This window comes from Fringilla coelebs (genome assembly GCF_963513975.1).
Source record: "Fringilla coelebs genome assembly, chromosome: 2".
NCBI classification, from domain to species: Eukaryota; Metazoa; Chordata; class Aves; order Passeriformes; family Fringillidae; genus Fringilla; species Fringilla coelebs.
In genome coordinates, this window is record NC_140029.1 from 114,485,866 (window position 1) to 114,499,582 (window position 13,717).

At 38.0% G+C, this 13,717-nt stretch overlaps 1 protein-coding gene across 1 annotated transcript in view; it reads right to left on the bottom strand.

Moving 5' to 3' along the window:
• EPHA3 (EPH receptor A3) overlaps window positions 1-13,717 on the bottom strand; it is a gene marked incomplete at its 3' end in the record, with an annotated part of 172,497 nt that overhangs the window by 109,537 nt on the left and 49,243 nt on the right. The window contains exon 3 of the mRNA XM_084227195.1: window positions 9,520-10,180. Coding sequence (XP_084083321.1) covers window positions 9,520-10,180 — 661 coding nt within the window. The remainder of the gene's footprint in view (window positions 1-9,519; window positions 10,181-13,717) is intronic.

Consider the following 13,717-nt stretch of genomic DNA (forward strand, 5'->3'; position numbering starts at 1 on the left):
GTTAGATGCCATGCACACATAAAAATTTCATATTTTCCTAATTCCATCCTCTGCATTTACAAATACTCTTATGAGCTCAAGGTGAAGGCTCTGGATACTCCAAGTCAAAAAAGCCAGAGATACCATGCACTGCACAAAAGTGGCAGCTGAAGAAATGGTTGATTAACTAATGATGATGAGGGTCCATTAGCTGTGCTTACCTGAGATTTCTAAGCAGCTACTCCTTCAGCTAGAATGTCCTGCTTCCCACCCAGCCTCCTCCTCCTCCAGCCCAGGACAACTCCACTTTTGCAGCTGCAGCAGTGATCTCATGCTTGTGGTTAATACACCTTGACTCCACTTCAAGTCACAGTCCCTCAGCCCTGTTTCAGTTTTCCATTTTATTCTTTTGGGAGCAAAACCTGAAAATTCCTAGAACAGATTTGAAGAGTAGCTTCTTAAAATAAACTGCCCAGAGCTGTCATCTCAGTCTTAGGATCACATTACCAAAATCAGGAAAAAAAATCCTCTTAGACCTTCAGAGAGTTGAAGTTTTTCTGGCATCTAAAGAGGCACATTACAGCAGCTGGAGATGCTCCTATTAAATCTAAATTATACATTAATGAATAATTTTCTTGTATTTTTAAATTAGAATAATAAGGACTACATTATGCTCTTCATTAGGAAAACAAAAGAGGAAATTTTACTTACTGGATTCTACACCATCGTAATATTAATGTAGCATTAAAAAATTGCTACAGAAGACATTTATAAACAATTCTATATGTGCATACCTAAATCTCAGAATTTCCTCTTACAGAGATAAAGGGGCTGGTCAAGTTAGGTCAAATTCTGCCTAAGTGACCTCTGTATAGGGTTGCAAAACATCAAAGAACATGTTTCATATTTGACTTTAATATGTTTGCCACACTTTAGGTATTTTCTTAGCTCAGCTGGGTAACAGATGATCATTTCAACATATTTTACTGCTTTACAAGAATCACCTCAGAAATTTTATCTTTTCTTTCTTTTTTTTTTTTTCCTAGGAGAAGGAAAGACAATTTTTTCTTCTTTAAACAACAGGTTTTTGTCCCATCCTCATTATGGGGGGAGACAGGGGAATGGGATACACCAAAAAAAGTTTTATTTCTAGATGGGAATGCACTGCTGGTGAAAGATTTTTGGTCACTTGTTTAGTGGCATTTTATCAAGGTAAGAGCTGGGTACTCTAAGTAATTTATTCTGTTATTCTCCTAACCTTAAAAATCTCTGCCACATCAAAAAGAATCAGTGTGGTTTTTTATGTAGAACTAATTATTGTGACAAATTATTCCGCTCTTCCAAATAGGAGGACAGATGAATTCTCCACAAGATTTTGAACTCCTGATGACCACCTTATTCCTACTGACCACTACTGTTTAGGATGAGCACAGAGAATTACTAATTTCATGAGGTTTCAGGCTATTTCACAGGCTTGATTTACTGAAATTTAAGTATGTGAACAAAAGCAGTGTCACTTAAGTGAATTATTCTGCTTAAAGCACCTGAAGTCAAGTGTGGACACAGCCTCTAAAAATACATGGTAATTTACTTGAAAATTTTGAAGCAATCAAGCAATCATTCCATAAAACTTTTATATGTTTCTAGAGTACAAAGAGTGGTCTGGATATGGCTATGAATAAATGGTGTATTTTTAAAGCCCCTCACCCTTTCCTGTCAATAAACCATGATTGTTAATAAAAAGTATTATGTAAAAATAGCTAGAAAAAAGTACTTGCAAAAAGTTGAAAACGTTAAGCTACAATTCAAAAAAGCACAGGGATTGGAAACACCAATGGTGAGTAAAATGCCTTATTTCAAGCATATTGTTGAAGAGAACTGTCCTGTATCACTTCTGCAGCTATTCAGGCCTGGCACAGCATCAGCTTTTACCATATGGCTTTTCCTTCCCCTGCTGAAAGTGAATCTTCCTGTCAAAGAGCAGCTGTTCTAAATTATCACATCAAATTTTAACCTTACAGTAGACAGGCACTGAACCCACAGAGCCATGTGGGTGAAATAGTTCACCCGCTTGACCTGGGAAGGATTTGTCATCTTTCAGGGCTATCCCTGCCCCAGAACAACACCTACACTAATTGCCAGGGTATCTGATACTTAAAGCTGAAGCCACAAACAAATTCTAGGCAGTGAACTTTGTATTTTCTCTCCCTGAACAAGCTGTGTGAAGTCCAAGTTATTATTTTCCTGGCACGCCATAAAGAATAACACTGAATTTCAGACAGAATAACAGAATTTCAAACACAAGGACGATGAGACACTACAAATGAACTGAATGTTATTGAGTTTGTCATCCAAGAAACAGCAAATGCTGCTACTTCTCCCACAGTCTGGGTGTTTCAATAAAGTCTGCTATCAATTGCTGGTTATTTAGATGTCTGCCAACAGCGTGTTTTGACAACATCTTGAGCTTCACGCTGAGGAGCAGCAGACTCAGAGAAGATTCTCCTCATCTTGTACTCATCTTTCAAGATGGTCCTTACTCTGAGAGCGTTTTCAGAGCTGAGTGTTATCAAAACTCACAGCTCTTGCTGCAATTGCTCTCTATTTAAAGCCCAATGCCAGCTGCCAGGGGTAATGCAAACCCCTGTTAGCCTTTATAAGTCCCACTCTGGAACTAATAAGGGATTGTCAAATGGCTCTATAAACTCTGCCAGTGGCAGGGAAACCAATGGAAAAAGTTTTCAATGGAAAAAGTTCCTTCAATTCCCACTGACAATGGAACCTTCCTGCAACTCCAAGACTGAAAAATCACCCGAGTCACAGTGAACAAAGCGTGCTGAGGATGATACTCATTATTTAGTCTTTAATCTTTTGAAAACCTCCAAAGAAGGGAACCCATTCCAGTGAAAAGGTTAAGGAAATGCCAGTGAGATCCCTTAGGATTCTCAGTGACAGACATCCAGGAGATTCCTGGAGGAAAATCCTTCACACAAATTTAGTGGTAGTGCTCTTCAACAGGTGAGTGTCAGAGAATTAAGGCAAATATTTCTGTGCCGAGAAGAGAAAGCAAATGTTTCACAAACTTGTTAAACTGGAGAAAGCCTGGGTTCCAGGGGGGTGTTTGAGGAGTTTTCTTGTCAGAATTTGGAGTGAGGTGATCATTGTGTTGCTTGAAAAGCAGGCAAGGGAGACGAGGAAAAAACTTCCAACACACCCACACAGTGGCAGAACAAACACTTATAAAGCGGTAACATATCTGAATTAAACAAACATACAACTGTATTAGGTTGCATTTTGTAACTCATTAACACTTTTGCAAATATTTCCATTATTTCTGAGTAAACCTATTTCCCACCTTGTTTCAAATACAAAAACTCAATTTTAAATTATCTAGTCCTGACATATATTGACACTGCAGTGCTGAAACTCTTGGAGAAATGTATTGCTAAGTTCTCTAAGAAAACTCAACAGTAATGTTGCATTCAAGCTCTTGATCACTGAGTGTTAAAAACTTTATAGCAATATTTATAATAATGTTTTTAAATACTTCTATTACAAACTCCAAGAAATTTAGTAAAGTCTTCTTCAAGAAACTAAAAAGGGCTGAAAGAACACTTTTCTTACATATAGGAAAGAATGTGCATAGTATTGTATCAAAAAAAACCCCTCTTTTCCAATAATTTCAGAATTTTTTTCTTTAGTATCTGTGACAAATGGGGTTAAAAAATCACAACATTGCACTCAATAAATTTTGCCTTAAAAACTTGCATTTTTATATCTATTAGGAAAAATTGGAGAATATTTTTCAAATTTTTAACAGTCAGAAAATGTTACATAAAAAGTTGGCTGGGATCTTTAGAAAGTATTGAATGCAACATAATTCTTCTCCCATAAAAATCATCTGGAAATCTTCGACATAACTTTTGTAAGAATTAAATAAATTCTAAGCAGGAAGGTAAATCCTTCACTGTTGTGCTCTGTTTATGTACTTACGGAATATAAAGTGGATCAAAACAATGAATATTTTACAAATAAAGTGATTCATAATTTATAGCTGCTGTCATTTTAGTTTACCAGCTTGAAAGACTAAGAGTCCTTTTAAAAAGCATCTCTCCTGCTTTTTAAAATCAAAATAATACAAACCAAAGGAATAAAAACACACTTCAGACCTCTGCTTAAAAAATTTGAATCCCCAGTTTTTTCAGATTTCATGTAAAAGGAAACTGTTTGATAGCTCCATTATTATATTGTATAATCTCCATATGATCAATGCCTATATTTTATTAAATATAATTACTCCTGTCCAGAGTCTGAGAGTTAAGGCCACACATTTTTGCAGTGTAACACATCCAAGCCACTCAATTAATTCCAAGGCAAACCTTGCAGTTGCAAAAAGCATTTGTGCCTTCTTTCTGTTTTCACTTACACAAAATTGAGTAGTTTCTCAGAGTATCTTTTTCTCTTTACATGCAAAGTCATATTTTTTCCTTACTGATCTAGAAAAGTAAAAATTAGATTTACTTATGCAGAGACAAAATGGTTATTTAAAGCATAGAGGAAAAAAGAAGTCTGGAGAAATTCTTTGCTTCTTTGGTATTAATGATGTTTTTACATATTTTTATCTCAAGTGCAGCAGTCATTCCACTGAAAGAATTAAGCAATGGATGTGATGGTTCAGATTTAGCAGCCACAGATGGCATTCCTTTCATATCTCCAGAAACTCAGAGAGAGAAATATGATTTAGGAGATGCTCACTGCACAACTTGAAGCACTGAAAAATTTAGTGTTAGGAGAAATTTAGTGAAGTCATTTTTGCAATAACCAGGCACAGTGGGTGAACTTATCCTCTCCCTCCTTTACCCCTCACTCCCTTTTCTCCCATTCAATCCGCCTGATTGATAGCTAAAAGTTAAATACATAAGGAAGAACTGTTGGGTTACATTCTTTTTCCTTCTGGCTTTGTTATAGAAAATGTATCAGTCACTCATGATTAAAACTTACAACTTTATTACACAGCATTACATAGGAAATTTACAGTTCAGACTTACTCAATTCCAGTAACTAAAATTCAGAACTATACCTTGAAACAACACCATGCAGAAAATGTCATTCTGTGTTTTTTGGGCCATTCTGTTCAGGCCCACCAATTTAAATTTTTCATTTGATAACTGGAACCAGGAAATTTGATTTTGGTCTAGAGGGTCACCTGTTGGAAGCCTTCAAAAGAGGATTCAAACTCACTCATGGTCCCACATGGATAAATTGCCCACTGCAGGCTTGTGAATTAAGTGTACTGTAATGAAAAATAACATTTTTCATGTCCAACTGGTCTTCCTGAAGTGCATGAAAGGACCAACAGACAAGACACATTCAGGATGGAAAAGATTTATTAGTCCAAATTTGCCAGTGCAGGACTTCTTTTATCATCTGGTTACTGCAATTTTTTAAAAAGCAGCTCCCGAAATGAGGCTTCCATTATTTCCCTGAGGAACCTTCCAGATCATTACAGAACTACAGATAGTTTTTCTGCCATTTATCTTACATTTTCCCATTTATTTCGGTATCAATACCCCAACTAACCAACCTTCAGAGACTGAGTTCTAGTTCTTCTACAGTGTTCAAAATAAAACTGAGTCAAGCTTTTCCATGTACAGATCCCTCACTGGGCAGGTGATGTGAATGCTCCTTTTTTAGCTCGATCTCTAGGCTGTTCCAAACTCTAAGCCACTGTCTAATCTCCTCCTGCACTTGAAATTTAAATAGTGCACACAAGACTCATTGCCTTCTTCATAAAAACAACATTGTTTACTTTGAATACGTACAGAGGCAGTCAAAAAGGACGAGGTATAGAGCAACCAGTCTGTCCTGTAAAAAAGAAGGCACTAGTAGAGAGGAAAAGCCCAGACAAGAGGCATCAGAGATATTAGACATGAAAGAGGTCCTGAAATTTGTTCAAATGGAAGCTGAAAACGGAGCAGTTATTTCCTCACTATACATGGACATGGGAAACCTTATCCCATGGGAAACCTTATCCCAGTGACTCTAAAAGAGAAGGGTTAAACACAGCAAGAAGTTATGGTTTTCACACAAGGCAAGATACGGCATTCGTTGCCACAAAAATTAAGTTATTAAAACTATAAATGAGTCGAAATATAGACAAATAACCAAGAGACTGGTCACTGACTCCTATTGTACATAGTTTTTCTTGCAAAACGTGTCTTAAATCTTCAAAAAAAAAAAAAAAGTAGCAAAGTGGCAGAAGCTTTACCCAGGAAAGCAGCACTTTTATTTAGTTTCTTATACTTTCCCTTAGTTTCCTTAGGAGGATGCCATTAGTCACTGTCAGAGAAAGAATATTAAGACAGATCTAACCTGATCTATTCTGCCTGTTTGATGGGGAACAAATTGAAAAGATGATTTTTTCCTTGTTGACTGAGGAGCAGGATGGAAATTATTCGAAAGCATTAAACTTAGTGTGTAGTTCCAGCTAGTTGGGGGTTTTTCCCCCTAATTAAAACACACTAATTCTAAGAGAGAAGATGCCAGGAAAATGTAGTTTGGTCAAAATGACAGGAAAATATAATTTATAAAAGATGTTGTGAGGAAGAAGGCCCATTCAACCATGAAATATTAAAATAAGATTAAATAGACAGGATCACTGTGATGCTAAAAAAGCTGTAATACCAAACAGCCTACAGTCTATGATATATACCATTTTAATTAACTAATAGATGTATTAATTAAGGTGAAAAATGGGTATGAAAGGGTGGTTTTACCAACTTGCTCCCCACCACAAAATAGACAAACTCTAATCCCTCCAAACAGACAAAGTCTAATCCCTCCAAAACACTGAGCAGGTGCACAAGCCTTTGCTAGAGGAGGAATTAAATCTTAAACTGTTAACCTCAAGTGTATAATTTTTGGGAAATCTTTGCTCCACAAACACACAATAAAGAGGACAAGGATGGTCACAGTGAAATTCTTTTGCTGACTGACAGGTAGGGATGTTGCTGCTGTACAGGAAAAAATCAGTCAACAGGATCCAGAGCTGAACAATATTCCACCCAGGAAAGAACCCATCAGCTGAGCTGGCTTTTCACAGCTTACCCACACGTGTTATAAAAACATGCACCAATAATAAAAAATGGTCTGAGTTTATGTTGACTTTTCCTGGTTATGCAGAGAAAAGAAAGCAGTCAAGGAAATTGGTGACATTTGTGTTATTTGGGAGGCCATGACTGTGCCTAATTTTCCAAGTACGAAGAAAAGCTCTTCTGAATGGAATTTAAATAGGCTGATCTTATACCATTAAGGTCCTTCATTTTAGTCCTCAGTGATAATCTCCTGCTAATGCAAAATGACATTGTTTATGAAACCAGCATTATGGAAACAAACAAAATCAGAAACAGTCTGAACACAGGATCAAGTAGTGATCTCTTAAGATCTTGAGTTTGAGAAGCTCTTAAATGTTTTCAGCCACTGGGAAGACAATAACCTCTGCTACTAATTACTCCTTCAGACTTCAACTGAAACTTATTTTTCCTAAGTTATGTCTTCATTCCAGCCCATGCTTGTAACACCATTTTGGGGTTACATTGCCACAATCCTGATTCTACTGCCCTTTCAATGACAAAAAAAAACCCAAAAACAAAACCAAAAATACCAAAAAAACCTCAAACAAACACAAAAATCCTTAAACACCCTAAAATATGGAGCAAGAGAAGGAGATAGGAAAAAGAAAAGGAAAGATGCGGGAGCAGCCTTGATCCTGAGGTCAGAGCTGAACAGGTTTTCTGAGTTTTCCAACTCCTGCAGCGCCACTGATGCCAACAAATGTGAGGTTTTGAGTTCCTGCTTCTAAAGAGCCACTTCAATCACAGCACACTGAAAGGATCTGATCAATATGACTTCCAATAAAAATTAGTAGAACATTCTATGTTAAATCAGAGTAAACCAGAAGGACCTGTTGCTATTGTTAATGGCTTCATCATATAAAACCCCCTTGATCAACAGTGAGAAAGATAAAAAACCAAACCAGAAAAATATATTCATTCTGTGGTCTGATTTGCTCTGCAGAACTCAGTAGGAACTGCCTTGCCTGCCTCAAGCATTTGAGAACTTGTTTTATTAAAAAGTTTAGTTTAATTTACTTAGCTTTACTTTTGCTCAGTTGTAGTCTGTGCTCATGTGTGACTGAAACTCTAAACCAACAGCTTCCAACCATTTACAGGAACACAGGCTCTGCAGCAAGCAAGAATATACACAGTGGATAAAAGATTCACTCATGTTTTAGCATTTCTAAGTGCAGCTGTAGGAGACCCTGGAGAAAGAATTTCTGAACGATAAAATATCCACCCCTGAATTCAGGTCTTAACAGAAGAGCTTACTTGGTTTTTCATAAATAACAGTATCTAACCCCAGAAAAGCATCCTCAGACTTGGCTACTCAATTTATTCAAGGGCAAAAGATTATTTAAAATCTACTTAATGAAAAATCAAAGGAAGAACACTCTAACCCCTTCCCCCAGATGTCCACCTGTCATTTTCTGAGAAAAAGTCTGGCTATGGTTTGTTGGGTTCTCAGTATCCTAAGACTTATTGTTTGACATAAGTATTGCTGTAGGACTGATTAAAAAGGATTAGGCACTGTCCCAACCAGGTTCAGAATATTTTAAATTTCTATTCTACACATACATACACCCCACAGTAAACATCTCAGCTATTCTGCTTCCAACCATGGGATTTCCAGACATTACTGTTGAATTTTTACTTATATATTTAACAGAAGACTCTTTGCCACAGCCAGCACCCTACAAGGCACGCTGTGAAAAGACTGAATCAGCACAAAACTTCAAAATGTAATTTTATAAAAACCATAAAAATGTTAGCTGCTATCATCTTGCTTGATACTAAAATTAGTAAATACAACATGCATTTCTCTAAGATTTCTAAGGACCATTTCTGTAAAAATCCAAATCCCCAGTGTACTCTTGTTCTTGGGAGCATTCACATAACCACAGTTAGCAGAAATCAAAAGTTTGGAGAAAATTGAGTTAAAGTACATGAGTATTTATGAGTAATCTTCCAAATGTATCTGCATTTAGTAATTTTGCTACAGGAACAATCCCACATGTTTTTTATCAGCCAATTCCAAATCATCAACACAGTTCAATGGCAAAAGTCATATATCGAGACACAAAGTATAAAAGACAAGAAGACACGTGTAAAAAATCACTTTTTTGACACAAACATTTAAGAAAACCACTGTAAACTGGAAGAAGGTCCAAGAGTGGTAGGAGAGGCTAGATTTGCTGCACAACGTGCTACTAAAAATCAGCTGTTGAGTCTTACCAAATATTTTTAGCAAATAGCGAATTACGTTATTAACACAGCTTGACCAATAAGCACAGCAATTTTCCCACCTAACTGATTGATATTTCTGCAGAGATCCAGAACCTGGAGAAAAGGAGCACAACCCAACACAGGGAGCAGGGGCAGCCCCAGCTCAGAGCGGAGCTACGGGCACGCAGGGCACGGTTACCTTGGCACGCAAAGCCTCTCTCCTCGTAGCCAGCGTTGCACAAGCACTTCCCGATGGGCACCAGCCACTCTCCCTCCGTGCTGCAGTACATCTTGGGGGGCTCCTCCTCCTTGGAGTGGTTGACACAGGAGCCCCTCACCTCCACCAGCGACTGGGAGTCCATGGGCACCGTGTCTGGGAACATGGCCAGGTTCTTGACGGTGAAAGGGCACTTCTTGAAGTACACCCGCACCGACACTAAGGCGACGCAGGCGCCCACGTCCTGGAAAGCCAGGTAGAAGCCCTTCCTGCTGATGGGCCCCACCTCACGGATCTCCGTGTTCAGCTTGAGGATTCGGTCGCCGAGGTCCATCTGGGTGAAGCTCTCGTCGGCCGCGATGGTGTCGATCTTTGTAAACTGGTGCTCCTTGAACTTGACCGAGTGGTCGTCGTCAGACTCCATGTAGTAGAGGTTGAAGGTCTCTTTGCAGGTGCCCAGCACCAGGGGGATGCTGTTGCAGTCCCTCAGGGTGAACTTGAGCTCCACGTAGATCTTCTGAGCCGAGTTGCGCGGGATCCAGTTCGTCCGCAGCCAGTTGTTCTGGCTGTGGTCCATGACATTGCACACCTGGTAAGTTCTGATCGGAGTGTAATGCTCGTCGACACCGCTGATCTCTTCCCACTGGATTAACAAAATAAAGAAGAAAAGAAAATGTTTTAAGATTAGTTATTCTACCAACGAAAATAACATTTAGACCAAAAGCTGTGAAAAAGCAAAAATAACTCTGCTTGGGCATCGCTATAAAATAAACAGTAAGGTCTGGTTGAACCTCCTCTTACTTTTTTCCAAATGAAAACTAAAAACATCTTAAATGATCACATTTAATAAGTCAATTTATAGTCATTAATAAGTCAATTTTTACCAACTTTCTTAAAGGTGGACGAAAGAGATGCTACAGCTGTTTTGCATTACTAAAAACCTGTGATTTCCTAAACAATAAGCAGTGCTGTCCTTTCACCCACAATTCCGTGCCTTTACAACAACTCACCTAAAATGGAAGATATCCTCAAGGACAACACACATTTGCACTGTTAGAACCAGCTTCATTTCCAAGATTAAACAAAAGCCCAGGCTCCAACTGAAATTCCATACAGTTGCAATAAAATGTTACATTTTTATATTAATTCAAAGCATGACAATTGATTTTCCTCAGCATAAATGTATTCTGGACAAACAATAACTCTGGAAACTGGGTTGAGCTGGACTAAGATATACTAGCAATTTACCATATCTTGATTAGTTGGTTCTTCAATGGACTACATAGCCTGTGACACTGGAATGGTTTTGGAAGAACACAGGGTCACGATTTGTTTTTACAGCAGTCCTCAGCTGACAAACTCTCTTGACCCAAAACATGAAGGAAGGGGCTTCCTACTTGAGAATTACTCACATACCAGTCCTACCTGGCTTCCAAAGTCACAGTTAGCAAAGAGGAATATTTACCAATCACAGGAAAAAATAAAAAAAAAAACCACAACAAAAACTGGAGAATGAATGTCAGAAGTCACTGCCACTCCTGACGAAGGGAGACAAAGAAGAATTTCCACCAGAAAAACATCTTCCCTCAAAAATCAAGTCATATCAATTTTCTATTTAAGACCTCAGCCAAATAATTACTTGTTTTACATAAGCACATTTTGTTACAGGACTTTAGTGTAGTTCAGACAGTAGGAGAAAAAAGAACTATTTTCGCTATAAAGACAAAAATCAGGGTGCAGAAGTGCTTACAGTTTCCTGGCTTTACAATGCATGTATATCACACACATATACAAAGAGAGGGAAAAAAAACCCATGGACATATCAGAGTAGCATCTGAGAATACTCAGTCTCAACCCACTAATTTAAGAAAGTTTTGATCTGACTAAGAGCTGGTCTGCACAATGAAATTGTCCACACAGCGATGAAGATGTGATTTTAAACCATGTCATTAAACCAGCAGATAAAAGCAGTGTAAATACTCTTTCCTTTAATTGAAACCAAGTTTACTGCAATCCATTTTACAGACCTGACTATACACAAGTTTTATCTCTTCCTGACTAGCTCAACAGAGCTTAAAACACAATCTTGGATGTGTCTACAGCAGCTGATGTGCTGCAGCATGCCATAACAGAATCTATTTCCAAAAAGAGCCAGCAGTGCAGGGACTTTTTAAATCAAAATTACCCCACTGGAGCCCAAGGCCACTTGAGTGCTTGGTGCCAGCCACACAAGGAAGACCTGCTGCCTGCAGAGGAGGCAGCTGGACCCTGGCTCCCAGCCTCTGCCAGCTTCCCAAAACTGAGTGAAGGACCCTCCTCTGACAGATGTCCTTGCACAAGCACAGGCCCTGAGCCAATGATCCAACCCTGCCTCAAAGAGCCATAATTGCCTCCAGTGAAGCTGGACGCAGTGATTTATCTGCAGCTCTTACCTGGACAAATAATACTGAGTAACAACACCTGGATGAAACTAGATAGGATTAGATAATGAACCCAAATTTCACAGACATTTTAAGCAGCTCACACTGATTCAGAAGTCATTCAGTGGTTATCATTTCCATATAATTTCTAATCAGTTCTATTTTAAATGTCCAGTGGGAGATAGAAACCAAACCAGGAACTGGCACAGTTTAAAACATCTCCACAGGAAGATGTTAGTTTTCTGAACAAGTCTCATGATATTTTTTTTTTTGCCAGAAGTTTCTTATCCAACAGACTTTTGAATGTAGATATAGCACTCACATAACAAAGGCAGCACCACTATGTTCTTCGCCCAGAAGGTTCAACTAATAACTTCATGCAATTATGATTTCAGTAATTTTCAATGAAGATCAATTTGCCTGGAAGTCTGTGTCAATCCACTCACATGAACAACAAAATTTTAGATCTATCATTTAATGCTGAAGCATTGCTGAAGGGAAATGCCACTGTCTCAGGGCTAATTTGACTAAAATACTTTAACAGTCATAAAACTGTAGAGACTGCAGTTATTTCTTTAGAAAAAGATGAAATAAGTCACCAAAACTACAGGCAGATCCTTCAAATCACATGTACCAGATCCAAGTACATTTGGGAATTCAACAATTATCACGACCAAAGTAAAAAGCAAGCAGTACATTTGCATTGCTCATACATTGCAACTCTTCCCAGTAAACCTCTCTATTGCCACTACAAAGGGATCCTAATGGTAAAACATTGAGTTTTTTCTACTAAGTAAGGTTTCTCAAACACCTCTATTCATAATTGTTTTAATTTTATTTTGGCACTTGCAATTCACATGTTCAACTTACTCTGCAAAGTTGTAAGAGTTACAAAATTTCTTTTAAAAATTTTTAAAATAATAAATAGAAAGAAATTATTATTCCAGGAATGGAATTAAGCAGGGAAAATAATAAAACAGATGGACAGAGGAGAGAAAATACAACAAAAGACTTGTTGGTTGGGATCAGGAGAGGGAGAGCCCTCACCTGTTACTGCCATGGATGAAACAGACCCAACCTGGGGACATTGGCCTAATTTATTATCAACCAAATGACAATAAAGTGACAAATAAAAACTAAATCTTGTGCAGCTCTAGTCCATGAAGCATTACACTGTGGAGTTGTCCCAGCTGGAATTTCTTTCTTTCAATACTGTACAAAACTAATGGATATTTATCAGTCTTGGCCATTGCTAGAGAGGAAATTAATAGGCAAGTCCTAAATTCTGGAATGATGAAATGACAGGACTATCCTCCTCCAAGTCCAATAGGAATGATAAATTCACAATTTTTTAGGAAGATGTTTATAAAAAAGTGTCAGGGACTCTATGAGAAAATGATGTGGGCCACAGTTTCTGAATGCAGATTATTACACAGTATTTATGTCATATTCCCCTGATGCCTTCAGGCACTTTCAATACTTTTTGAAGCATTTCCAGAAGTGCCATAGGACCACTCCCTTCCCAGCATGTAATCTGGCTTTTGGAAAATGTTCTTTTGTTTGCTTTTCACTTTTTAAAATCTTTGGATACAGTTAATGACAGGAAACAAGAGACTGTTTTCAGTGGTGGAGAAAAACCTCCAGATTCTCAGTGAGAGGGTCTAACTCATGTCTCTGAGTGACAAAGTTGGGCCAAAAAAAGATTTTCTTCTCCAAGATTTGGCACTGTGCTGGACTTAAGCCTTTGGTTTATTTCTTGC